This window comes from Ochotona curzoniae, unplaced genomic scaffold (genome assembly GCF_017591425.1).
Source record: "Ochotona curzoniae isolate NIBS_2020 unplaced genomic scaffold, NIBS_Ocur_1.0 contig_3819, whole genome shotgun sequence".
Lineage (NCBI taxonomy): Eukaryota > Metazoa > Chordata > Mammalia > Lagomorpha > Ochotonidae > Ochotona > Ochotona curzoniae.
The window spans coordinates 53,081,924-53,103,938 of record NW_024466004.1 but is presented as its reverse complement, the minus strand read 5'-3'; the positions used below and the strand labels follow the sequence as shown (position 1 = coordinate 53,103,938).

The window sequence follows — 22,015 nt, the reverse complement described above, 5'->3', positions numbered from 1 at the left end:
TCTCCTCTTTGTATATCTGACTTTCCAATAAAAATAAATAAATCTTAAAAAAAAATCCAGTAAATACCTATTTTGTTTTACCTTTTCATTGTCATAAAATGAGGGAAAATTTCATAGTTTCAAAAAGCACAGGTTGTGATCCAGGAGAGTTTGAGTCAATGGTAAGAAGCCTGCTTTATTGAATTTTCATCAAAGTTTATAAAGCATAAAATGAAAAAGCTCACTGACTGTGTGTGTGTGTGTGTGTGATTGGCTATTATTATGTGCTTTTTAAAAGGGAAAATAATCATCTAAGTTGATCAGTTTAATTTTAATGAATCATACTGATAGGAACATAAAAGCTACATTTTGTGCTTATGATAAGAGATAATGTCTTTGGGGGAAATCAGGATGACTTGCTTTGGTGACATGATTTTACACAGTTGACTGTGGATATATCTAAACTGTGGCCACTATTTTATGATTTTTTTTTAACATAAAACCTGCAACCTGCTCTCTAGTCATTGAGTTTGCTTTGTATAGTGTCTGTGACTGTGGATGTATTGGGACTTGTTTCTATTATCGCTTGTTTTTTTTTTTTAATAATGATTTTTCTCGGTTGCCCTCCTCATGTTTCTTCTGTTTTGCTGAATTGGTTTTCTTATTTGAAAGGTAGAATTAAGAAAGGAGAAAAAGAGAAATAGTGAGTGAGCGAAAGAGAGGTTTTCCATCTGCTAATTCACTCTCCAAATGGGCATACTGACCAGAGCTGAGGGGATCCAAAGACAGGACCCCGGCACTTTGTACAGTCTCCCACATGGGTGCTGGGGGCCAAGGACTGAGCATCCTCCATTGCCTTCCCAGCCCACAAGCAGGGAACTGGATCAGATGTGGAGCAACTGGGACTTGAAGCAGCACCCATATGGGATGTTGGTGGTGGGGGTAGAAGTTTAGCCTGCTATGCCACGGAACCAGCCCTCTTTCAAGATTCTTACTTTAAAAGGAGAGACATTATACCATGCCAATTAATGCCATAATGCTGTAAATTGTTATTGATGGGGCTTTTAATTGATTAAGAAGATACTTTGCCAGCTTTACCTTCAGACCAGAGATGGTCTCACCAAGAAATCGCTGAACTCACTAGGATAATAAGATGCTGGACATTGTACTTGGTAAATACTTCCAATGAAAGAACCTCAACTGAATTTGAACTGTGGTAATGCAGCAAGGTGGAGAAATCCACCATGGGGAGAGGGTTTGGGGAGGAGTGGGAGGAATCCCAGTGCCTTTAACATTGTGTCACATAATGCAATAAAATTAATAAACAAACAAACAAAAAAGGAGAGACACTAGCATGGAGAGTTCCAAAATAGGAACTCTCAAAATAGGAGAATCAAGAAATAGGAAAAAAAGAAAGTTAAAATTATCTGTGTCACAAAAGCATCTCACTTTTATATGTGGAAAAAACTTTATGTTTTTGATAATTGAATTTGTGGTACAAGGTGAACTTGGTGTGGTAAGCCACCATAATATGGTAACAATGAGGGACATGTGGCTGTTTTATTAATTGTTTAAATACAAATTTAAAATCAGCTGTACTGATTTTGCAGTACTCAACAGGCTACTAAACTCCAGGCTTGGTTCCCATGGGACACCAGAGACGATTTACATGGAGCAACTGCCTAGGAAACTTTGTCAGTCAACAGGTCAAGGGCCTCACTTCTCTTCAGCAGTGGGCATCCTGATTGGTTTGCATGGTATTGGGAAGTAACCAAGGCGGGGGCATTTCCTGTTGAAGCCAGATTACAAGAGCTAGGCACGGCCAAGATTCACTCATACCGTTTGGTATTCTGGGCACGGCCAAGATTGACCCATACCACTTGGAATTTTGTTGAAGCTTTGGCCTCTCCCATTTCGTTGCCAGACTGGTTCAGGTCTCATCTGAACCAACTGGTTACATGAAGATGATGGACGTGCTCCCTGAGCCTGAAGTCACTGGGTCAAAGGGCACAAATTGCAGGATGGAACTCATGCAGGATGGCATAGGAAAGGAACACCCAGGCTTATCACCATATGCCCCCTTCTATCACTGATATTCTTGCCCATTTATTGCTTTGCCTCTATGAAGAGCTGAGTTGAAGCCGCTCCCCACTCTCCTACATCAGCATCTTCTTGGCTCTTGTGGTGGATCCATGAAGAAAGCAGTTGCCTCTTAGCTTTACATTGTCAGTGCTGTTGAGCTCACATTCAGCTGGATGGGTTCTGCTCACTCCGACTTCCCTTTTAACCCAGCCTGGTACACAACTACTGTGAAGAGCTCAGAAATGGGCTGCTATCCGCTTTTTCTTCCATGCCCCAATTCTCTTTCATGTCTTCCACTCTGCTGGCTGGCAGTGCAGTGCTGGCAACCCCCAACGCCAGAGATGCCCACTAGGATTGGCTGTGTCACCCGGAGACTTCAGTATTGCAGCAAATAAAAAACATTTTCAGACTGTCAACATTTACTTAGTCTTCCAAAGTCCAAGTTTGTTCCAGATGCTATGGCCAAGTTCGGGATTCCACAAGCCAGAACCAAATTCCTACCCTCCTGAATTCATCTCACAAGAAGGTGGGCTGTTAAGGTACATTCAGAGAAGGAAGAAAAAAGAAAAAAAGGAGTATTTTGCTTTTGCATTCGTTCGGTTTTGTTACTCTTCAAATGGAGATACGATAAATAAAGAGGTCAAGTATCTGGAGAACAAATTCTCGAACTTGGGTGGTGGCTTAAAACTGAGGAACAGTTGTGCAAACCTTCAAACAGCCCCACACGGGAGTGACAAGACTGCTCCTGCACAACTTTGGAGGCCTGGAGAAGGCGTGAGAGAGCCTGGCGAGCTTCTCCAGACACACGTGGGTACCCACGGTCCTGGCGTTGAGCCCCGCGCACAAACGCTACCAGGCATAGGTTTGCCCGCAGAGCTAGGCTCCGGGCCTTGGGCCGCCGGCGCGCCCAGTGAGGCTCCGCCTCGGCCCGCGGCGTCGCCAGGCCGAACTACCGTTCCCAGAAGGCCGTGCGAGCCCGGGAGGGAAGCCGCGGCGGCGGAGGCAGGAAAGGCGCTCTCAGGGGCGGCGGCGGTGTTCCCCTCGGCGGTCGGACAGGCAGCCCCTGGTACCCGGGCGGAGGACGCGGGCCTGACCACCAGCCCCAGCAGCCCCAGGCGCCGGCCGAGCCTGCTCCTCCTCCCGCTGGACCGGTCGGGGGGCGGGATGTAGGGCGCTGGGCGCGGAGCCCGCCGGCTGGCGGGGGGCATCGCGGAGGACGCGCCGAGGATGGAGAGAGCGATGGAGCAGCTCAACCGCCTGACGCGCTCGCTGCGCCGCGCTCGCACCGTGGAGCTGCCCGAGGGTGAGCGGGGCCACAGGGCGACCCGGAGGAGGGGGCGGCTCCGGGGCCCGGGGTTCGAGGCGCGTCAGGGTCCAATGGGAAAAGAACGAAAGCTGAGAGAACGCCCCGTCTTGACTGGCCCTAGCTGGGAGGGGCTGGCGGCGACCCCCTGCCTTCGGCGGCCGCTCCCAGGCCCGCAGGTGGGCGTCCGCGGGAGGGCCGATGGTGCGGCTCCTGCTGCGGCGGGCAAAGCGGGACCCAAGTCTCCGGACCCAAGTCTCCGGACCCAAGTCTCCGGACCCTCCGCTGTGGATTTTGGCCAAGAGACAGACGACCCGGCAGAGACTAGGATTCAGGACATATTACAGTTACAGGCCCTGTTACTGTATAGTTTCTGGTTGTGTTTTGAAAACAAACAAGAATGCCCAACATGAGGCAGGTCCTCTTAGTGCTGAGTGTTCCTACCTAGTGTGCCCTCCGTTCCCTCCTAACACGCACAGCATATCCCCAACTCTTCATCTGTTCATCAGGGGTGGGTGGATTTGAGATGGGGGGAGCGGCTAGATGAAGCATTGATCTTAAACATTTACTTCAGCGTACCGGGGGTCCTCGGGACTGGTACAACTCCAGTAATAAAAGAGAAAGAGGAAGAATAAAAAAAGTTTTCTTTGCAGCCCCCTGAGTCCAAGGGGTGTAGTGATAACGGGATTGGCATTGCTTCTTTGAAAAAATTTGCCTCTTAATGACCAAGTGAGACAGGAATTAGGAGGGGGTTATAGTTGGTGGTTTCTGGTTTTTTGTTTTGTTTTGTTTCTTTGATGTGTATGTCTTTGTGTTTTTCTCAATTTTCTTTGGATTGCTGCCAGGGAGGTTTGTAGGTTAGCAAGGTAGGCCTTGAGAGGAGTCCTGAACGAATGTGAGACTAGGGCATTAGGGATCATTTTCTTTGAATGAGTTTGCCTAGTTTCTGCTTGGGATGCAGAATTGGGAGGTTTCGTGGTGGTGAATTCTCAAAAGTAGTTTAGTACCTGATACCCAACTGGCATAAAATAATTGACTTAAAGTAATCTTCATTTTGCTTACTTGACTTCCAGTTTCAGCTTTGTCTGTTTCTTTCCAACCTTTGAATCCAATTCATTTCTCAAGTGCTGCTGTGACTCACCTATTTCTCATAGTCAACTTGGTGACATTTGTTGATGAAGGCTGCCTGTAGGTTTCATTGACTTTGCATTTTGTATTTCCTAGTTTTTTTTTTAAAAATTATTTATTTATTTATTTATTTTTTTAAAGATTTATTTTTATTGGAAAGACGGATATACAGAGAGGAGAGACAGTGAGGAAGATCTTCCATCCGATGATTCACTCCCCAAGTGGCCACAATGGTCAAAGCTGAACCAATCCATAGCCACGAGCCTGGAGCCTCCTCTTGGTCCCCCACATAGGTGCAGGGTCCCAAAGCTTTGGGCTGCCTCTGCTGCTTTTCCAGGACACAAGCAAGGAGCTGAATGGGAAGTGGGGCCACTGGGATTAGAGCTGGCAGCCATATTGGATGCTGGCACATGCAAGGTGAGGACTTTAGCCACTGGGCTACTGCCTGGGGCCCTGTATTTTCTAGTTCAAACCTCAAGACTTTTTATAATCTTAGTACTTTTTTGGTAAATGTAATTCAGGAGAATTTAATAAGGAAATTTTAAAAAAGATGTATTTATTTATTTGAAAGAGAGAGGGATAGAGATCTGTCCACTGGTACACTCTGCTGTTGACTTCAACAGAGCAGCTTCCAGGGTGGAGAGGTGGAGCTCCTGGATGCTGAGTGACAGGTCCCATATACTTGGGCCATCTTCTGCTGCGTTCCCAGCCCAGTTAGCACGGAGTGGGCTGGAAAGTGGAGCAGTGGGAACTGGAACTTCTACCCACCTGGGATGACAGCATTGCAGGTGGTGACTTTAGTTGTTGTGCCAGAATGCTCATCCCTAGAGGATGGGTTGAAGATTATGTTTGATCATGGAAAATTTGGTAAAAAAAAAAAAGATATCTGTCATTGCTCCAGTCAGTAATGACACAATGTTAGCATTTTATTTCCTTCCATTGTTATTTTTATTGTTTTCTACCAAGTTAAGATCATAATACAGTCTTTAATTTTGCATGTAGAAAACATTATGAAGTTTTTATTATCTATAAATATGCTTAATGACTTTGCAGGCTTTCCACGGATACGTGTAATAACTGTTGAATCTGTTTTTTTGTGTTTATTAATGACTTTAAGAGGAGCAGCTCTATACTTAAGAATTAGTTTTCCTGTCTAAATATTTCCTTAGTATCAATTTCTAGAAGAATAGTATCTAATAATGTCAACATTACCTTTTTTAAAAATGTTTGTTTTGATTGGAAAGGCAAATATTACAGAGAGATGGACAAACAAAGATCTTCACTGGTTCACTCCTGACAAGGCTACAACTGTAGGAGCTGGGCTGGCTGGAAACCAGGAGCTTCTTCTTGGTCTCCCACATTGGTGTAGTGGGACTCAAGAGCTTGGACAGTCCTCTGCTGCTTTCCCAGCAGCATTTGCAGGGTACTGGAGCAGAAGCGGAGTGGTTGGACTCCTGCCATCAGCATATTGAAACGTGGATTGAATTCGTACCTCCTGGCTTCAGCCAAGGAGGGCATATGGTAAATCAGCCAGTGGATAGGAGCTCTGTCTCTTTGTAAAAAAGAAATAAGGTCCACATCTAAGTTTTATATAAATGAAATTCGTATGGAGCATGTGTTATGGCAAAGAGTAAGTTGCTTTGGATGATTGGATCCTATATTGGAGTGCCTGGTTTGAGCCTGGATTCTCCACACTTGTAATAGAGCTGTCTGCTAATGTAGCCAGGGGGCGGCAGCAATGCCCAAAATGTATGAGCTCCTGACACCCGTGTGGAGACCTGGCGGTGGTTCCTGCTCCTGGCTTTGGCCCAGTCTCACATCACCGGTTGTGGGCATAAGAGTAGTGAATCAGCAGATAGGAGAAATCTCTCCGTGTCTTCTTTTCTCTCTCTTTGCTTCTTGTTACTCTACCTTTCAAGTAAACAATTTTTTTTTCTCAAATAAACTTAATAAAAACAATGTAAACCTTAACGTACTAATGTTCACTTGAAATTAGGTACTATTTTGATTGGTAATCTTCAGCTTATAAGGAGATTTCTTATTAAAGCTTTTGTTTATTCTGGAGTGACTTAATTGAAATTGTCATGGGTTAGACATTCAGATTCCTATTCGGACAAGCATTATGTGATAAATAAATAATGTTGTCGTGCCCAGGCTTAGTGCAGTGTTTTCAGCTTCTGATTGTGGTGACTCATTTGTTATTACTGAGAAGAATTTAGTAGTTGCAATCAGCATTTTAAAAAAATAAGTAGCATAAGATAAAACCCATTACAGTGAATTGCACTTGTGAACAGTTGTATTCTATCATAGACTTTTGGGTTGTTACAGGTATCCATCCTGGCTATACTAGAAGATGTTGAATTGTGGAGGCTCTAGAATCAGCTACCCTTATATGGCTTGTTGCTTATTGTTTCAGTTTTTTCATTTGTGGAATGGGGATATATGGAAAGATGATGTTTGCATGCAAAGGTGGTAGTTTTGAGAACATTTGGCTGGGCTGGTGTTGTGGTGCCACTACTTGGGATGCCAGCATCTTGTATCAGTGTGTTGGTTTGAGTCGCGGCTGCTGTGCTTCTAATGTATTCAGGAAGACAGCAGGTGATGGGCTAAGTTGTTGGGGCCCTGTCATCCGTGTTGGCGAGCCAGATGGAGTATTTGGCTTCTGGCTTCTGACTTCTGCTTGGCCCAGATGTTACTGTGCCTTTCAAATAGACAAATAACTCTTTAAAGCAATACTTTGGTTATTAATAGAGTTTATTGTTTTATTCTTATAATGAAAGAGCTGTTGTATCTGCATCTTGGACTTTTGAATGTTGAATAGGACTAAATTGCATTTCATACGTATATATTCACCTGTAGTAAAATTATGAATGAAGATGTGAAGTAAGGGCTGGTGTTGTGATGCAGTGATTAAGCTTCTATTTTTCACTCTGGCATCCCATGTTGCAGTGCTGGTTAGAGTCCTGGGGGCTGGTTACTCCACTTCTGATCCAGTTCCCTGTTGATGTGCTTGGGAAGGCAGCAAATGATGCACAGGACCTTGGCCCCCGCCACCTGTATTGGAGATCCAGATGGTGTGTCCCGCTTCTGGCTTCAGCCTGGACCATCCCTTGCTGTTGAAGCCATTTGGGAAATAAACCAGAGGACAGAACGTCTCTTTTCCTCCCTGTGTATAATTCTCTCTTTCAAATAAGTCAATAATAAATCTTTAAAAGAAAGTGTTATAAATGTGAAATAATGCAATTAGCTTATTTCACCTATAAATAACTTAAGTATGTATGTCTAAATAAATAACATGCTTTTCAAACACAGCCACCAGTAATAGTAGAGCCAATTAGTAATAATTTAAAAATTATTATTTGTTTTTCTCATTTCTTTATTTCTTTCCTTCTTTTATTATTATTATTGTTATTTTATGATACATTTTGATAGGCCTTGGGATTTCCCTTACCCCTCCCCAAGTTTCCTTCCCACAACTGAGTTCCCCTGTATTATTACTATAGTATAGTTCTTCATAAACAGTTATATGTCCATCATTGCAGGCATGGACAATGGTAGAGTGCTGGAAGTAGGATGCATACTGCATTGTATCCTCACATCTGGATATGATAGTCTCCATTACACAGTTACTATACATCTCCTTAAGTGGAAAGCTACAATATGAAATCAACAATAGGAAGAAAAAAAGAAATTAAAAATGCCATAAAGTTAAATAAAATGCTATTGAGTGACTAATGTGTCACTGAAGAAATGAAAATCAAAAACCTTCTTGAAGAAAATGATGTTACTATATGAGCTGTGAGTTAGTGACGAATTTAATGAGAAAATGTTCTGAAGAGATGAAACTAACAAAAAAAAATCAAAATGCATGAGGTACAGTTTCTGCTGATCTTTATTGATGAGATATGTCTTCTGTAGGCAACAAATAGATGAGTTTTGTGTTTTTAATCCAGTCTACTAATCTGTGACATTTGGTTGATGAGTTTAAGTCATTTACATTCAGGGTTAATATGAATGGGTGGTAACTTGGTCCTGTCATTTTAGCAATGTGTTGTTCATTGAATTAGTCTTCTGTTGTTGTTTTACTGGGATGTTCTTTATGTTTGCCTTTGGTTTTGGTGAGTGCTATTCCTCCTCTCTGTCAAGAGAACATCTTTAAGTATCCTTTGTAGGGTGGGTTGGGAAGGGGCAAATTCCTTTAAATTTTCTTTACTGTGGAAGAATTTTATTTCATTTTCAAAGACAAAGGGAAACATTGCTGGGTATGTTATCCTGGGCCGACAATTTTTTTCTTTTAGAATCTAGAGTATGTGCTCCATTCTCTTCTGGCCTGTAGAATTTCCTGTGAGAGGTCTGCTGTGAATTTAATTGGCATTCCTTTATATGTCAATTGATTTAAAAAATTATTATTATTTGAAAGATCTACAGAGAGAGAAGGAGAGGCATAGAGAGAGAGAGCTGTTCTATCCATTGGTTCACTCCCTAAATGGCTGTCATGGCCAGAGCTGGGCGGGTCCAAAGCCGAGAGTCGAACTTCTTTTAGGTGTCCCATGTGGGTGTAGGCACAAGGACTTGAGTCATCCTCTGCTGTTTTCCCAAGCCATAGCCAAGAAGCTGAATAAGAAGTGGAGCAGCCTGTTCTCCAACCTGTGCCCAGATGGGATGCTGACACCACAGTAGTGAAGGCTTAGCCTACTACACCAAAGCACTGATCCCAGCAATAATTTTTTTACTATTTTCAGATATCTAGTCTGCGCTGAGTCCTCCCTTCCTCCCAATTATCTTTAAAATGGCCCTACAGTTGCTGTTAATATCCAGACATGATCCATACACTACATTTGGTTGATTTATCTCTAAGACTCAATCTACAACAGTTGTTCCTCCTTAAAAAAAATTAAAAAGTAACTGTAGAGGATTGATAAGCTACGTAAATAGTATAGAGTTCTGTATAGTTTTCATCTACATTCTCCTAATTCATAAGAAATGTTATGTAACGATCATATAGTCATTGAAAGTAAGAAATTGGAGTGGGTGTTTGGCCTAGTGGTTAAGATGCCCATATCGCATATTAGAGTTCTTTGGCTCAACTCTTGGCTACTCAGTGCACATGGAAGGCAGCAGGCTGTGACTTAGGTGGCTGAGTCCCTGTCACCCACATGGAAGACCTGGATTGAAATCTCAGCCCCTGCCTTTGGCCTGGCTCAGCACTGGCTTTGGTGGGTGTTTAGGGAGTGAAACAGCGTTGGCATCTTTCAGTGTCTTTCTCAAATAAACACAAGCATATTTCACTTTACTCCATGAAAATGTACAGGTGTGACAAATTAATCAAAAAATTAAAAGATGCCAAGAGAGGACTGGTTAGGTATTTTGTATAATTCTTAATTTGGACTTGTTTGGTGTTTTCTTCTGATTTGATTGAAGTTACACATTTTTGGCCAGAATACTGCAAAAGTAATGGTGACTTTCTCATAAAGAAAGCTACATGATGTGTATTATTTCCTGTGATACTGCCCGTATCAGTTGATTAGGTCCTATTTGCTGGATTTTTCACTGTAACTTCACTGCTTTCATTTCCAGTTAGTCAACACTTTTGGGAGCTAGCTTTATATTATGTATATAACTTATTTTTCCATAAAACTTGAACTACTAATTTTAGTATCAGTATTACCTTTTAAGGGCTAAGTGATTGTTGTGAGAGTTGCCTTTCTTCTTCTTCTTCTTCTTCTTTTTTTGTTGAAACTACTCATTCTGTGTTTAAGATTTATTTACTTCTGTTTGAAAGGTTGATTTATAGAGAGAAGGAGAGACAGACAGAGAGAGAGAGAGAGAGAGAGAGAAGAAGAAGAAGAAGAAGAAGAAGAAGAAGAAGAAGAAGGAGGAGGAGGAGAAGAAGGAGGAGAAGAGACAGAGAGAGAAAGATCTTCTATCTGCTGCTTCACTCCCAGAATGACCACGACAGGCAGAGCTGAGTTGATCCGAAGCCAGGAACTTCTGGGTTTCCCAAGTGGGTTGTAGGGTCTCATGGGTGGACTGTCTAGTGCTTTTTCAAGCCATAAGCAGGGAGCTGAATGGGAAGTGGAGTAGCTGAGCCATGAACCAGTACCCATAAGAGATGTCAGCATTTGAAGGTGGAGGATTAACCTGTTGAACCATTGTGCTAAAAAATATAAACTTATATGAAAAAATATAAACTTTTAAAAATGCCTTGAGAAATGAGAATCAGAAATACATAAAAATAAAAACGTCAGTTACAATGTGCACAGGTATAATACAGCATCATAGACGGTGACTTCCAGCATTTTCTTTTGGATCATAATTTTATTACTTTATTCCATAACATATAAATGCCACATTTAATGTATTTAATATGATCCTATATTATGTTGTAATATAAGATGACAAGTAAAATTAGGACTTTAAAGTCGTGTTAATACTTCTAAAAATGAGTTGTTTTAAAAATAGTACTGGCAAGGAACAAATAGTACGTATATTTAAAGTTTTAAAATTTTAGGGGTCTGGGATTATGATGTGGTTGGTTAAGCTGCCAGTTGAAATGTTGACATCCTTTACTGGTACCAGTTTTTTTCCCTGGCTGTTTGACTTCTGTTCTAGCTCTCTGCTAATGGCCTGGAAAAAGCAGAGTAAGGTGTTTGCCCCTGCCATCCATGTGGAGGACCATGAAGAAGCCCCTGCTCTTGGCTTTGGCTGGCCCAGACTGACCATTGAGAACTGTAAGGGAAGTGAACCAGCAGACTGAGCACTCTCTCTCTCTCTCTAACTCTTCTAAATAAATAAATCTGAAACAATTATTTTGGAATATATTTCTTTTTGTGTCCTTAGATACTTAAAATTCTTTCAATGCATATGTAAGCATGATAAAACATGATATCTATAAACATTTCTTTAGGAGTGAAAGAAATTTCATTTGTTAAAGCTGCAGAAAATACTGAATTTCCAGTTATTTCATTATATCCAAAAGTTAAGTTCTTTTATCATAATGTAGAAATAAATGCGATAATCAATACATGGGATACGAAATGATATGCTATTGTGGTTTTGCTATACTTCTGATGTTTGCATTGTTTTACATTGTTTTACTGCTCTTCTCTTTCTATGTAGAATTAAAAAATGCTGATCTCTAAGTGTCAGATTTTGGATATTCATTCATTCATTTTTTTTTATCCAGATAACGAAACTGCTGTTTATACATTGATGCCAATGGTTATGGCTGATCAACACAGGTGAGAGACTACTTCATAAATTTTTGCTTTTTGAGAGATGTAAATTGTTGTAAATATGTAAATACATGCGCCCATGCCCACATACAGTTTTGAAATAGACATATCATCCTGAGGAAAGTTATTTTATGTTGTTACAATTTTCTAGCTGTGAAATTATAAACAGAATTTTCTAGGACTGATAGCAGCCATACAGTTGTATAAGAGGTTTTCTAAATGAATTGTCAAATATTAAATCAAGTATGGTTTGGTCACTGACAGAGAGTATTATGATGGTTTCATATAAATGTCACTTGTAACCTTTAATGACAAAAAATTAGGACTGAGGGAATGAGTAGTCTCTTTGACTGCCCTGTTGGTTTTACTAGTGTATTGACACTCCACTGGCTGCCTGAGGGGCCCTCTATACTCTCAGCAGTCAGCTATTCTGCAGTTAGCTGGGAGTAGTTTTCTGTAATAAGCGCAAAGTGAAGCTAAGCTGTATTTTGAAATAAGGTCAAAATATAAAGTATTTGCTTTAAATTTCTTGTCTGGTATAATTCGAAAATGTTTTTGTCTGACTTTATTTAGCCAAAATGAATATAGATAGGCTCAACTTTTTGCAAGGGAAGCAGCAGACATTTTGTTGTAAGAATCGGGGGTGAGCTGAAGCCAGTTTATTGATCAGGTATCGTCAGGGCAGTTAACATAGCGCTGGTTAAGTGGCACACGAGGAAACATTCGCTCGCAGTTTATTGGTCAGAGCAGGTGATTTTTTTTTTAAAAGATTTATTTTATTTTTATTGGAAAGGCAGATATTCAGAGAGGAGAGACAGAGAGGAAGATCTTCTGTCCAATGATTCACTCCCCAAGTGAGCGCAATGGCCGATGCTATGCCGATCTGAAGCCAGGAGGCTTTTCCGGGTCTCCCATGTGGGTGCAGGGTCCTTGGGCCGTCCCAAGTCTTGGGCCGTCCTCAGCTGCCTTCCTGGAGCACAGGCAGGGAGCTGGATGGGAAGCGGGGCCGCTGAGATTAAAACCGGTGCCCATATGGGATCCCGGGTGTGCAAGGCGAGGACCCCAACCACTGAGCCATCGCGCCGGGCCCGAGCAGGTGATTTTGAATGGTATTGCCCTGGCTGCCCTGCTGCCTTTGGAGATCTATGCCTTGTTTCCTGATTGATGGGGGATATAATCTTGGGTAATGATTTCATGCTGTTACCAAGCTTTTTACATTTTGATTCCTTTTATTTTTTTTTTACATAGATCTGTTTCTGAACTACTATCAAATTCTAAATTTGATGTCAATTATGCTTTTGGACGTGTGAAAAGAAGTTTGCTTCACATTGCAGCAAAGTAAGACTAAAAGTTACTTGGGATTAAAAAGTGTTTCTGAAGGAGAAATAAGTTTTAAATCAGTATTATTGCAAGTGATTGAGCGGAGAGATCAGCTGAGTGATTTTTGTCTAGGTTAGGGCCTAGTTTTGCCTCTTTAAATTGGTAATTTTTTTTTCAAAGATTTATTTTCTTATTTGAAAGTCAGATATACAGAGGAGAGCAGAGAGGAAGAGCTTGCGTTTGTTCACTCTCTAAGCTGCCACAATGGCTGGAGCTAGGAGCCATGAGCCCCTTCCAGGTCTCCCACGCGGGTGCAGGGTCCCAACGCTTTGGGCTCTCCTCAATAGGCTACAAGCAAGGAGCTGGATGGGAAGTAGGGCTGCCAGGATTGGAACCGGCTCCCATATGTGATCCCTGGTGTGCAAGGCGAAGACTTTAGCTGCAAGACTACTGCGCCAGGCCCATAACTTTTAAATTCGATTCAAGTCTTATTATCCTGCCTTATTGTCTCAGGTTGTAGATCTGATCTGGAAAATGGGTGTTATTTTTCTTGTTTGTGCATCAGCCACACCTTCCTTTTATCTCATCTGCGTGAGTGATAGAGGGATGAACTGACTGCACTGAAGCCGGTGGCTTTATGTGTTGTTAACCTGAGTGGGAGAATGATTTCTGTTTATAGAGTCTTCCAGTGTGTCATCAGTTCACTAATTGACACCTGCTCTCTTTTCAAGCCTTACACAGGTATCCGGAAATTCCAAAAAGTTGACAGCACTGTATGATTTCTTTCATAAAATAATACTTTATTTGAATTTCTCAAATACTTTATAACTTTCATTGTAGAATGTCCTATATTGAAAATAGAAGATCTTTATTAGTTAAATCAAAGTATAGGTGAATGTGGACCTTAATGTGTTACATGGAATTTTTTCCTCATTGAGTTAAGGTGTGTCAGCTATGGCTGTATGTTGACTGTATCTGAATTGTCTTTTTAAACTGTCTTTTAGCTGTGGGTCAGTGGAGTGCCTGGTTCTGCTGCTAAAGAAAGGTGCAAACCCTAACTACCAAGATATTTCGGGCTGTACACCCCTTCATCTGGCAGCTAGAAATGGGTAAATATTTGGTTTCTTTAAGTGCCTTAAGTTGTATTATCAGTTATAACTAAAAATATATGACACTTCACTTTTACTTGATGTTTTTCTCCCAGTGTTTGCAATGGGGAAATTAAAAAGATAATGTGCATATTTTATTTTCTATAATTTTTTTTGTCTCTAAGGATATTGTTGATTATCTGATCTTTTCTCTTTGGAGTAGGTTTTGGGTCATTACATTTAATATTCAAATGACTACCACATTTGGTAACTTACTGAATTATTCATTGATATTTTTCTTCTTGAATATATTTTTGGAAACTCATTATTGCTTATTATATTATGACATTTTTCTTTCTGAAAACCATAATTTTCTCCTTCATTTTTATTGGCAAGTTCTCTGCTAATTTTTTGCAATTCTTAACTCTGTGGCCTATAGTAAATATATTATACTCAATTTATTTATAGTTATTACAGAATGAGCTGTACTAGAACAATATTACTTTTGTTCTAAAAGGTTTAAAAGTCTTTATTTGAAAGACAGATTTGCAGAGAGACAGAGACAGAGAAAAAGATCTTTCAGCTGCTGGTTCATTCCCCAAGTGCCTCAGCAGCTGCAGCTGAGCCTCTGGGAAACCTTTAGGTTTCTCACATGGGTGCAGGGTCCCAAGGCTTTGGGCCATTTTGGCTGCTTTTGCAGGCCGTAAGCAGGAAGCGGAATGGGAAGTGGAGCAGCTGGGGTATGAACTGGCATATATAGGGAATGTCAGCACCTGTACATAGCGAATTAGCCAATTGAACCATTGTGTTGACTGCGATCTTCTTTCAATGCTGAATCTATTTTTCATTTTATCTCTGACAAAATTTTCTAAACAATAATGTGCCTAAAAATGTAAAAGTTGGCATTTCTAAAAAGTGATAAAGATGATATATACTTTGTCTTTTCCTGATAACCAACATTATTTTGATCATAATTCTTTTTTTCGTGCTATTTTAAACCCTACTACAATTTTTATGTTCCGCTCTCCCTGTTCTTTTCTTCCAGGAGTGTCAGATGTCGTATCTGCCTGTATCACTGTTTTTCCCTGCTTAAAATTCTGCTGGACTGAGAAACCAAGCCGAAATGATTAGAATTATGTTTAGAATGAAAAGAACTAGTTTTGATTCAGGGCTTGAAAAACTTAACATTTTTATGATTTAAAAGTAAAAATAAAATGATGTTAAAGAGAGAGAGAGAGAAAGAGTAAGTGAGGTCATGCGTTGATTTACTGCCCAAATGCTTGACGCAGCCGAGGAAGCCGAAGCTGGGTCAGGAACTCGGGCATAGGCAGAAGGAACCTGTTGCTTGAGCTATGGCTTCTGTCTTTCAGGAACTGCATTTGTGGGGGAGGATGGATTCAGGGCAGAGTTGGGTATCAAATCTAGGCATCTGTATGGGACTTGAGCATCTCAACAGCTAGCGCCAAACACCTATCCTTATGAACTTGCAAACACTGTAAGAATTCTCTCTGCAAGTGTACTACTACTGTCTCTCTTGAAGCTATTTTTGCTTCTTATTTTGATCTGGGATTTTAGATAATTGAGGTTGCTGCCTAAATAAGATGCATTGATTTGAAGCCAAATTTTTTTATATGAGGGTTAAAGTAGAATTCAAAAGATAAGAGTCATAGTGATGTCCAGGATTAGTAGGGGAAAGGCATGTGCCTTTGACCTGTCTGATCTTCCTTGTTTCCTGAGTTAGCATGTGAGCCAATTTAATTGTCCATTGTTCTGGCAGATTACAGTGTGCCTGTTGAACACTCGTTTTTGTAATGATTAGCCAAATTAGATATGTTGACATCCAAGGTTCTAGGGTAACGGATTCATTCCTCTGCTGAATTTATCTTGCATCTGGCTATACCCTTCCATATATTCGTAAGATGATGGCAATGTAAGGTTGTATTTATTAAAATATCTCAGCACTCAGTGTCAGCAGCTGTAAACAGAAGAACACATTGGTTCAGGGCAGGGTAAAAGGTCAACTCTTATTGTTGTAGGAGACTTAGTTATATGATTTCAGTGTAAGAGCCAAGAAATAGGTCTTAGATAAGAGATTTGAAAGAAAAGTGGTTCTTGGTTTGCCAAGAAACCTGTCATGTTCTGTTTTTGTTGTTTGAAAGGAAGGCCTTTTAAGTAGCACACAGGAGAAAGAAAAACAACAAATGATGAGAGAAAAACTCACACTCATTAAAATTTTTATAGAAAATAGCAAATATTGGTGAGGCTGTGGAGAAACGGGAACTCTTGTGCACCCAGTAGTAATGGCAAATAGCAAAGCTGCTGTGGAAAACATTGTAGCAGTTCCTGAAAATTGAACAGCAGAATTGCAAAATGATCCAGGGGATCCACTTCTGGGAGAAAATCTAAAAGAACTGAAACAGAGTTCCCAAAGAGCAGTTTTACACACATGTTCATGGTAGCATTATTTACAGTAGCCAAAATGTGGAAACAAGCTGAGTGCCCATTAACTAGTAAATGGTCAGGCTAAATATGGTGTATATGTACAGTGGAATATTACTTAGCCTTAAAAACAAAAGCAGTCTGACATGTGCTACAACATGGATGAAACAAGTGTGATGTACTAAATAAAGTACCACGAAGTTGTTCATTTAAAAATGGGTAACATGGTAAATTTTAAACTGTATGTATTTTATCACAAAAATGATTGGAAGAAAAATAGAAGTGGATAGGAGAATGTATAAACTTGCAGTTTACTAGTTTGATTATGTTTTATAATGCACTTTAGTGCTTTCTTTTGAACATTTTGTAATTAAGAGTATAGGGTGCAGCATTGAGAAGTTCCCTTTTCATTAGGCTTCTGTTTTCTTACGTCTCTAATGAAGGTTATTCTTCCATGTATTTAGTCAGTGCCAGAAGTTTGTCTGTAATTTGAATGTGAAATTTGTTAAAGTGGCATAAAACTGAATTGTACCTTTTCTTTGTAAAAACAATTTTGTATTTTATTGAAAATGTTATTTATATATTTTACAAATATAGATATTATCTACTACTGTTGATTATTGTTAATATTTTAGTAAAATGTTGCATATTTTTCTAGTATCAATGATCTGCGACTGTGTTTTTCTCTTCAGGCAAAAAAAATGTATGAGTAAATTATTAGAATACAGTGCTGATGTCAACATTTGTAATAATGAAGGCCTTACAGCAGTAAGTGATATCATTTTTATTAAAGTGCTTTTTTGAAAATGATGAATGTGATGGTAATGCAAAGCGTAATATAAGTATTTCTGAAGTTACCTTTTTATAGTAAAATAAAAATAAATTTTAAAATGAGCTTTAACAATTTTTGTTTATTTGTTTATTTGAAAGGTATGGTTACATGTGTACAGACAGAAAGAGAGAGAGAAAGAGAGGGGTCTTTCATTCAGTGATTCACCTTTCCCCCCCAAATAATTGCTCCAACAACTGAAGCTGGGCCAGGTCAAAGCCAGAGGCCAATTTAAATCACCCATGTTGGTGCTGGAGACCCCAAGTACTTGAACCACCCTGTGCTACCTCCCAGGAAGCCGGACTGGGAGTGAAGCTGAGACTCAAACCAAGACACTCCAACATGGGATAGAGGATATGGCCATCCCAAGTGGTGACAATCTATTGGGCCACAATGACTGCTCCTTCCTTTCTTCCATACTGCATTTAATTTGAAGTCTTACTTCCTCAGCTATTGTCAGTGGGTTTCAAGAAACTTATGGTAGGATCTTGGAAATAAGTTGTAAGTTCATTATAGGAGAGCTGTTTTTCATTGTGTTTTTGTAATTGACTTTAATGTTTTTGTTTGAGTAAAAGATAGTAGAGACAGGCTTTGGGCACAGCAGTTAGACAATGATTGGGACACAACCAGGATGCAACTCTCAGCTCCACTTTTGGCTTTAGTTTCCTGTTAATGTGGGCTGCGGGAGGCAAGGGGTGATGACTCAAGGAGGTGGGTCACTGGCCCGCACATTAGAGAACAGGATTGAGTTCACAGCTCCTGAATTCAGACTGGCCAACCTCCTGCTGCTGAGGGCAATTAGGGAATAAACCGGTAGATGAAAGATTTCTTTGAATCTGTCCATGTCCATCTCTCTTTCAAATAAATGTTTAAATGTAATAAATCCTTTAAAAAACACATTTACAAAGTTAAGAGAAAGTTGAGTGATGATTTAGTTATAAGCACTTAAAATGTTTAAAATCTAAAGTTTCAATAAGGCAAGAATCAGTTTTTTAAAAAACAGATTGGAGGGCCCTGCGCTGTAACTCAGTGGCTAAAGTTCTCATCTTGAATGTGCCGGGATTCCATATGGATGCCAGTTTGTGCCACAGCAGCCCTGTTTCCCATCTAGCCCTCTGCTTGTGGCCTGGGCAAGCAGCAGAGGATGGCCCAAAGCCTGGGGACCTTCTACCTACATGTGAGACCCAGAAGAAGCTCCTGGCTCTTGGCTCCTGGTTTTGGATCAGTTCAACTCTGGCTGTTGTGGCTACTTGTGGAGTGAATCAGTGGATGGAAGATGTTCCTCTTCTCCTCTATCACTTTTTAATCAGTAGCAACTGTGCATAATTATAATCTAATGCCACGACCAAGAATGTGACATTGATAGAGTCTCTTGCTGATTTTTCCAGTTTTGCTTCTGTGTGTGTATAGCTAAGTTCTGTATGAGTTTCATTAACTGTGCAGGATCATGTTTTGTTTGCCACAGTCAAAGGATGCCATGCCTGAAGAAAAGACCAGTGTCATTTGCTGGGTTTTATAATACTCTACAGCACATACCACATCACTACATATCCTGTAAATAGAATATACACAATACAATCTTTCCTTATAGAATAGATGATATTATACTACTGATATACAATAAAATCTAAATTTTGATAAGAACAATAGATTCCATATAGCTGTACTGACTAAGCTTATAATAGGCCGCTTAGAGTACAACTCAAGTCTGCAGGAGGTTGTTTAGTTACTCCTCTTCCCCTAAATGTTTAATCAAAAGACCTTGGAAACTGGCATAGTAAGTAAATATTCAATATTCTCTATTCACAAATTAAAAGATTTTAAATGTACAAGTACTAAAAGGAGAGTACATTTACTAAAAACTTAATTTGTTCCGTAACTCAAGAGTAATTGCTCAACAGTCACATAATTCTCTTGACTTCTCCTTAAACAAAAATCACTTATTTATTTGCTAATGATCTTTCATTCTCTGATTCAGTCTCCTGGTAGCTACAATTTAGGGCTGGGCCAGTTTCCAAGAATCAAGAACTCCACCTAGGCCTTCATGCTAGATGCCAGAAACTCTATCTGCTGCTTCACAGAAGCGTTCACAGGGACTGGATTGGCAGTGGAGTAACCAAGCCTCAAACTGGCACTTTGATATGGCATCTGGGCATCTCTACTCCAATGAAACAATAATTTTGTTAAAATTTTCAGCAGTACACCAATATCCCTTACCATATCCCTTTTATATTGTATTATATATAATAAGCTATGTTTCTTATGTACATAATTCATAAATTATATAAAAATTATATTTATTAACTTACTTTTGCCAAATAGTGATATGGCAAAATGCATAAAAAACACTAGCTTGGGCAGGGGCGTGGCAAGGCTGCCGATTGCATTTCCAGAAGTCTCTGCTCCGAGCCTCTGCCATGAGCAAAGCTCACCCTCCCGAGTTGAAAAAACTTATGGATAAGAAGTTGTCTTTGAAATTAAATGGCCGCAGATGTGTCTAAGCAATACTGTGAGGATTTGATCTCTTCATGAATCTGGTGATGGATGAATGTGTGGAGATTGCAAATAGTGGACAGTAGAACAATATTGGAATGGTGGTAATATGAGGCAATAGTATCATCATGTTGGAATCCTTGGAACGAGTATAATGAGTGTTCAGCAGAGAGATCCATACCCCTTCTCCAAAAGGATCTGTTTTGCTATGATATGATATGAAAGTTGGGACACGTACATTTTTTGGGGTTTTTTGGTTGTTTTTAAATAAACTTTTATGATAGTAAAACACAAACAAGCAAGCAAACAAACCAAAAAACCCCACTAGCTTAAGAAAAAAGTCTGAAAAGGATACAGGCCAAAAAATTCTTGAAAGATTTATTTATCTTCATTGGATTTCCCATTTGTTAGTTCACTCCTGAAATGGCATTAGTGGCTGAACCTGAGCCAATCTGAAACCCAGAGCCAGGAGCTTATTCCAGGTCTCCTGTGTAGGTGCAGGAGCCCAAGGACTTGGACCATTCTTGGTTGCCTTCTCAGGCTGTAAGCAGGGAGCTGGATGGGAAGTGCAGCATCCAGGAAAGAACCAGCAGCCAAGGGGATGCCAGCATTGGAGGCAGAGGATTAGCCAATTAAGCTTTTTGTGTGTGTTGTTGCTTCACACACAAAAAATATTTTTATTTCAAGTATACAAGCAGCGTGTTTTTCTGGAATATTCACAGTTCCTCCTTTACTTTGTTTTATGTTTTGGTCTTCAAAATGCATTTGTCAAATGTCTGATGGGAAAGGAAAAAAGCTGTGTAAAAGCTCTGCCTCCAAGGTTTGTGGTGACCAGCTTGAGCATTTGCTTCTAGGCCTCTTCCTGTCCTGTAGGTGTTTACCCATGAGCTGATCCAGTGCCTCAGAGGAGTGCTTCCATGTGCCAGGAAGGTCTCGGCAGCCCGCATGCTGGGTAGGGAAGAATACTTTGAGATTCCAGCATTCACTTTGTGTTTTTTGTTTGTTTGTTTGTTTGTTTTTTAAAGATTTATTTTTATTATTTTTTTATTGGAGAGGCGGATATACAGAGAGGAGAGACAGAGAGGAAGATCTTCCGTCCGATGATTCACTCCCCAAGTGAGCGCAACGGGCCGATACTATGCCGATCCGAAGCCAGGAGCTTCTTCCGGGTCTCCCACGCGGGTGCAGTTTCCCAAAGCTTTGGGCCGTCCTCGACTGCTTTCATGGGCCACAGGCAGGGAGCTGGAAGGGAAGCGGGGCTGCCGGGATTAGAACCGGCGCCCATATGGGATCCCGGGCGTACAAGGCGAGGACCTTTAACCACTTGTGCCACCGCGCCGGGCCCCAGCATTCACTTTGTGAACTTGCACTTAATCTTCCCTTTTCATAGATATACTCCTGGTTCATTGTGCTTGGTGTCTCACTGAGACAGACTCTTTGTTTCTAAGCCTTCTCGTGTCCTATCTAATTTAGGGCTCTGTTTTTATTTTGACAGATCAGCAGTATTTGATGACCAAAAAAACAAAAATAAAAAAATAAAGCATTATCTTTTCCAGCTTCCAGAACTTAATTATTGCTCTTTTATTTTTAATTCGTGAAAAAAATTTACTCTTTTATTTACAAAAACAGTGAGTAGAAAGAGAGAATATGAATGAGAGTGAAAATCTTCCATCTAGGTCCTGGTGTGGTAGCCTAGCAGCTAAAGTCCTCTTCTTGCATGTGCCTGGATCCCATATGGGCACCAGTTCATGTCATAGTAGCCCTGCTTCCCATCCAGCTCCTGTTTTGTGGCCTGGGAAAGCAGTTGAGGACGACCCAAAGCTTTGGGACCCTGCAACCATGCTGGAGACCTGGAAGAAGCTCCTGCCTCCTGACTTCAGATTGGCTTAGCTCTGGCCATTGCTGCCACTTGGGGAGTGAATCATCGGACAGAGGATCTCCCTCTCTGTCTCTCCTCCTCTCTGTATATCTGAGTTTCCAATAAGAAGAAACAAGTCTTAAAAAAAAAAAAGAGAAACATCTTCCATCTACTGGCTTGGTCTCAAATAACCACAGCAACTAGGTGTGGCCCAGACCTAAGCCAGGATTTGGGAACTCCATCATGAACTTTCATGTGGGT

General features: G+C 40.6%; 1 protein-coding gene and 1 pseudogene across 3 annotated transcripts in view; both read left to right on the top strand.

Annotated features, from left to right (window-relative positions):
- Window positions 1–3,021: 3,021 nt before the first annotated feature.
- Window positions 3,022–22,015, top strand: part of HACE1 (HECT domain and ankyrin repeat containing E3 ubiquitin protein ligase 1) — a 79,697-nt gene continuing 60,703 nt past the window's right edge. For 2 of the 3 annotated variants that reach the window (XM_040983831.1, XM_040983830.1), the window contains exons 1-5: window positions 3,022–3,364; window positions 11,679–11,733; window positions 12,976–13,065; window positions 14,052–14,156; window positions 17,267–17,342. In XM_040983831.1, the coding sequence (XP_040839765.1) occupies window positions 3,289–3,364; window positions 11,679–11,733; window positions 12,976–13,065; window positions 14,052–14,156; window positions 17,267–17,342 (402 nt within the window). In that variant the 5' untranslated portion in view covers window positions 3,022–3,288. The remainder of the gene's footprint in view (window positions 3,365–11,678; window positions 11,734–12,975; window positions 13,066–14,051; window positions 14,157–17,266; window positions 17,343–22,015) is intronic. The other variant, XM_040983832.1, reaches the window with a different exon arrangement.
- On the top strand, window positions 19,740–20,134 carry LOC121158784 (annotated as a pseudogene).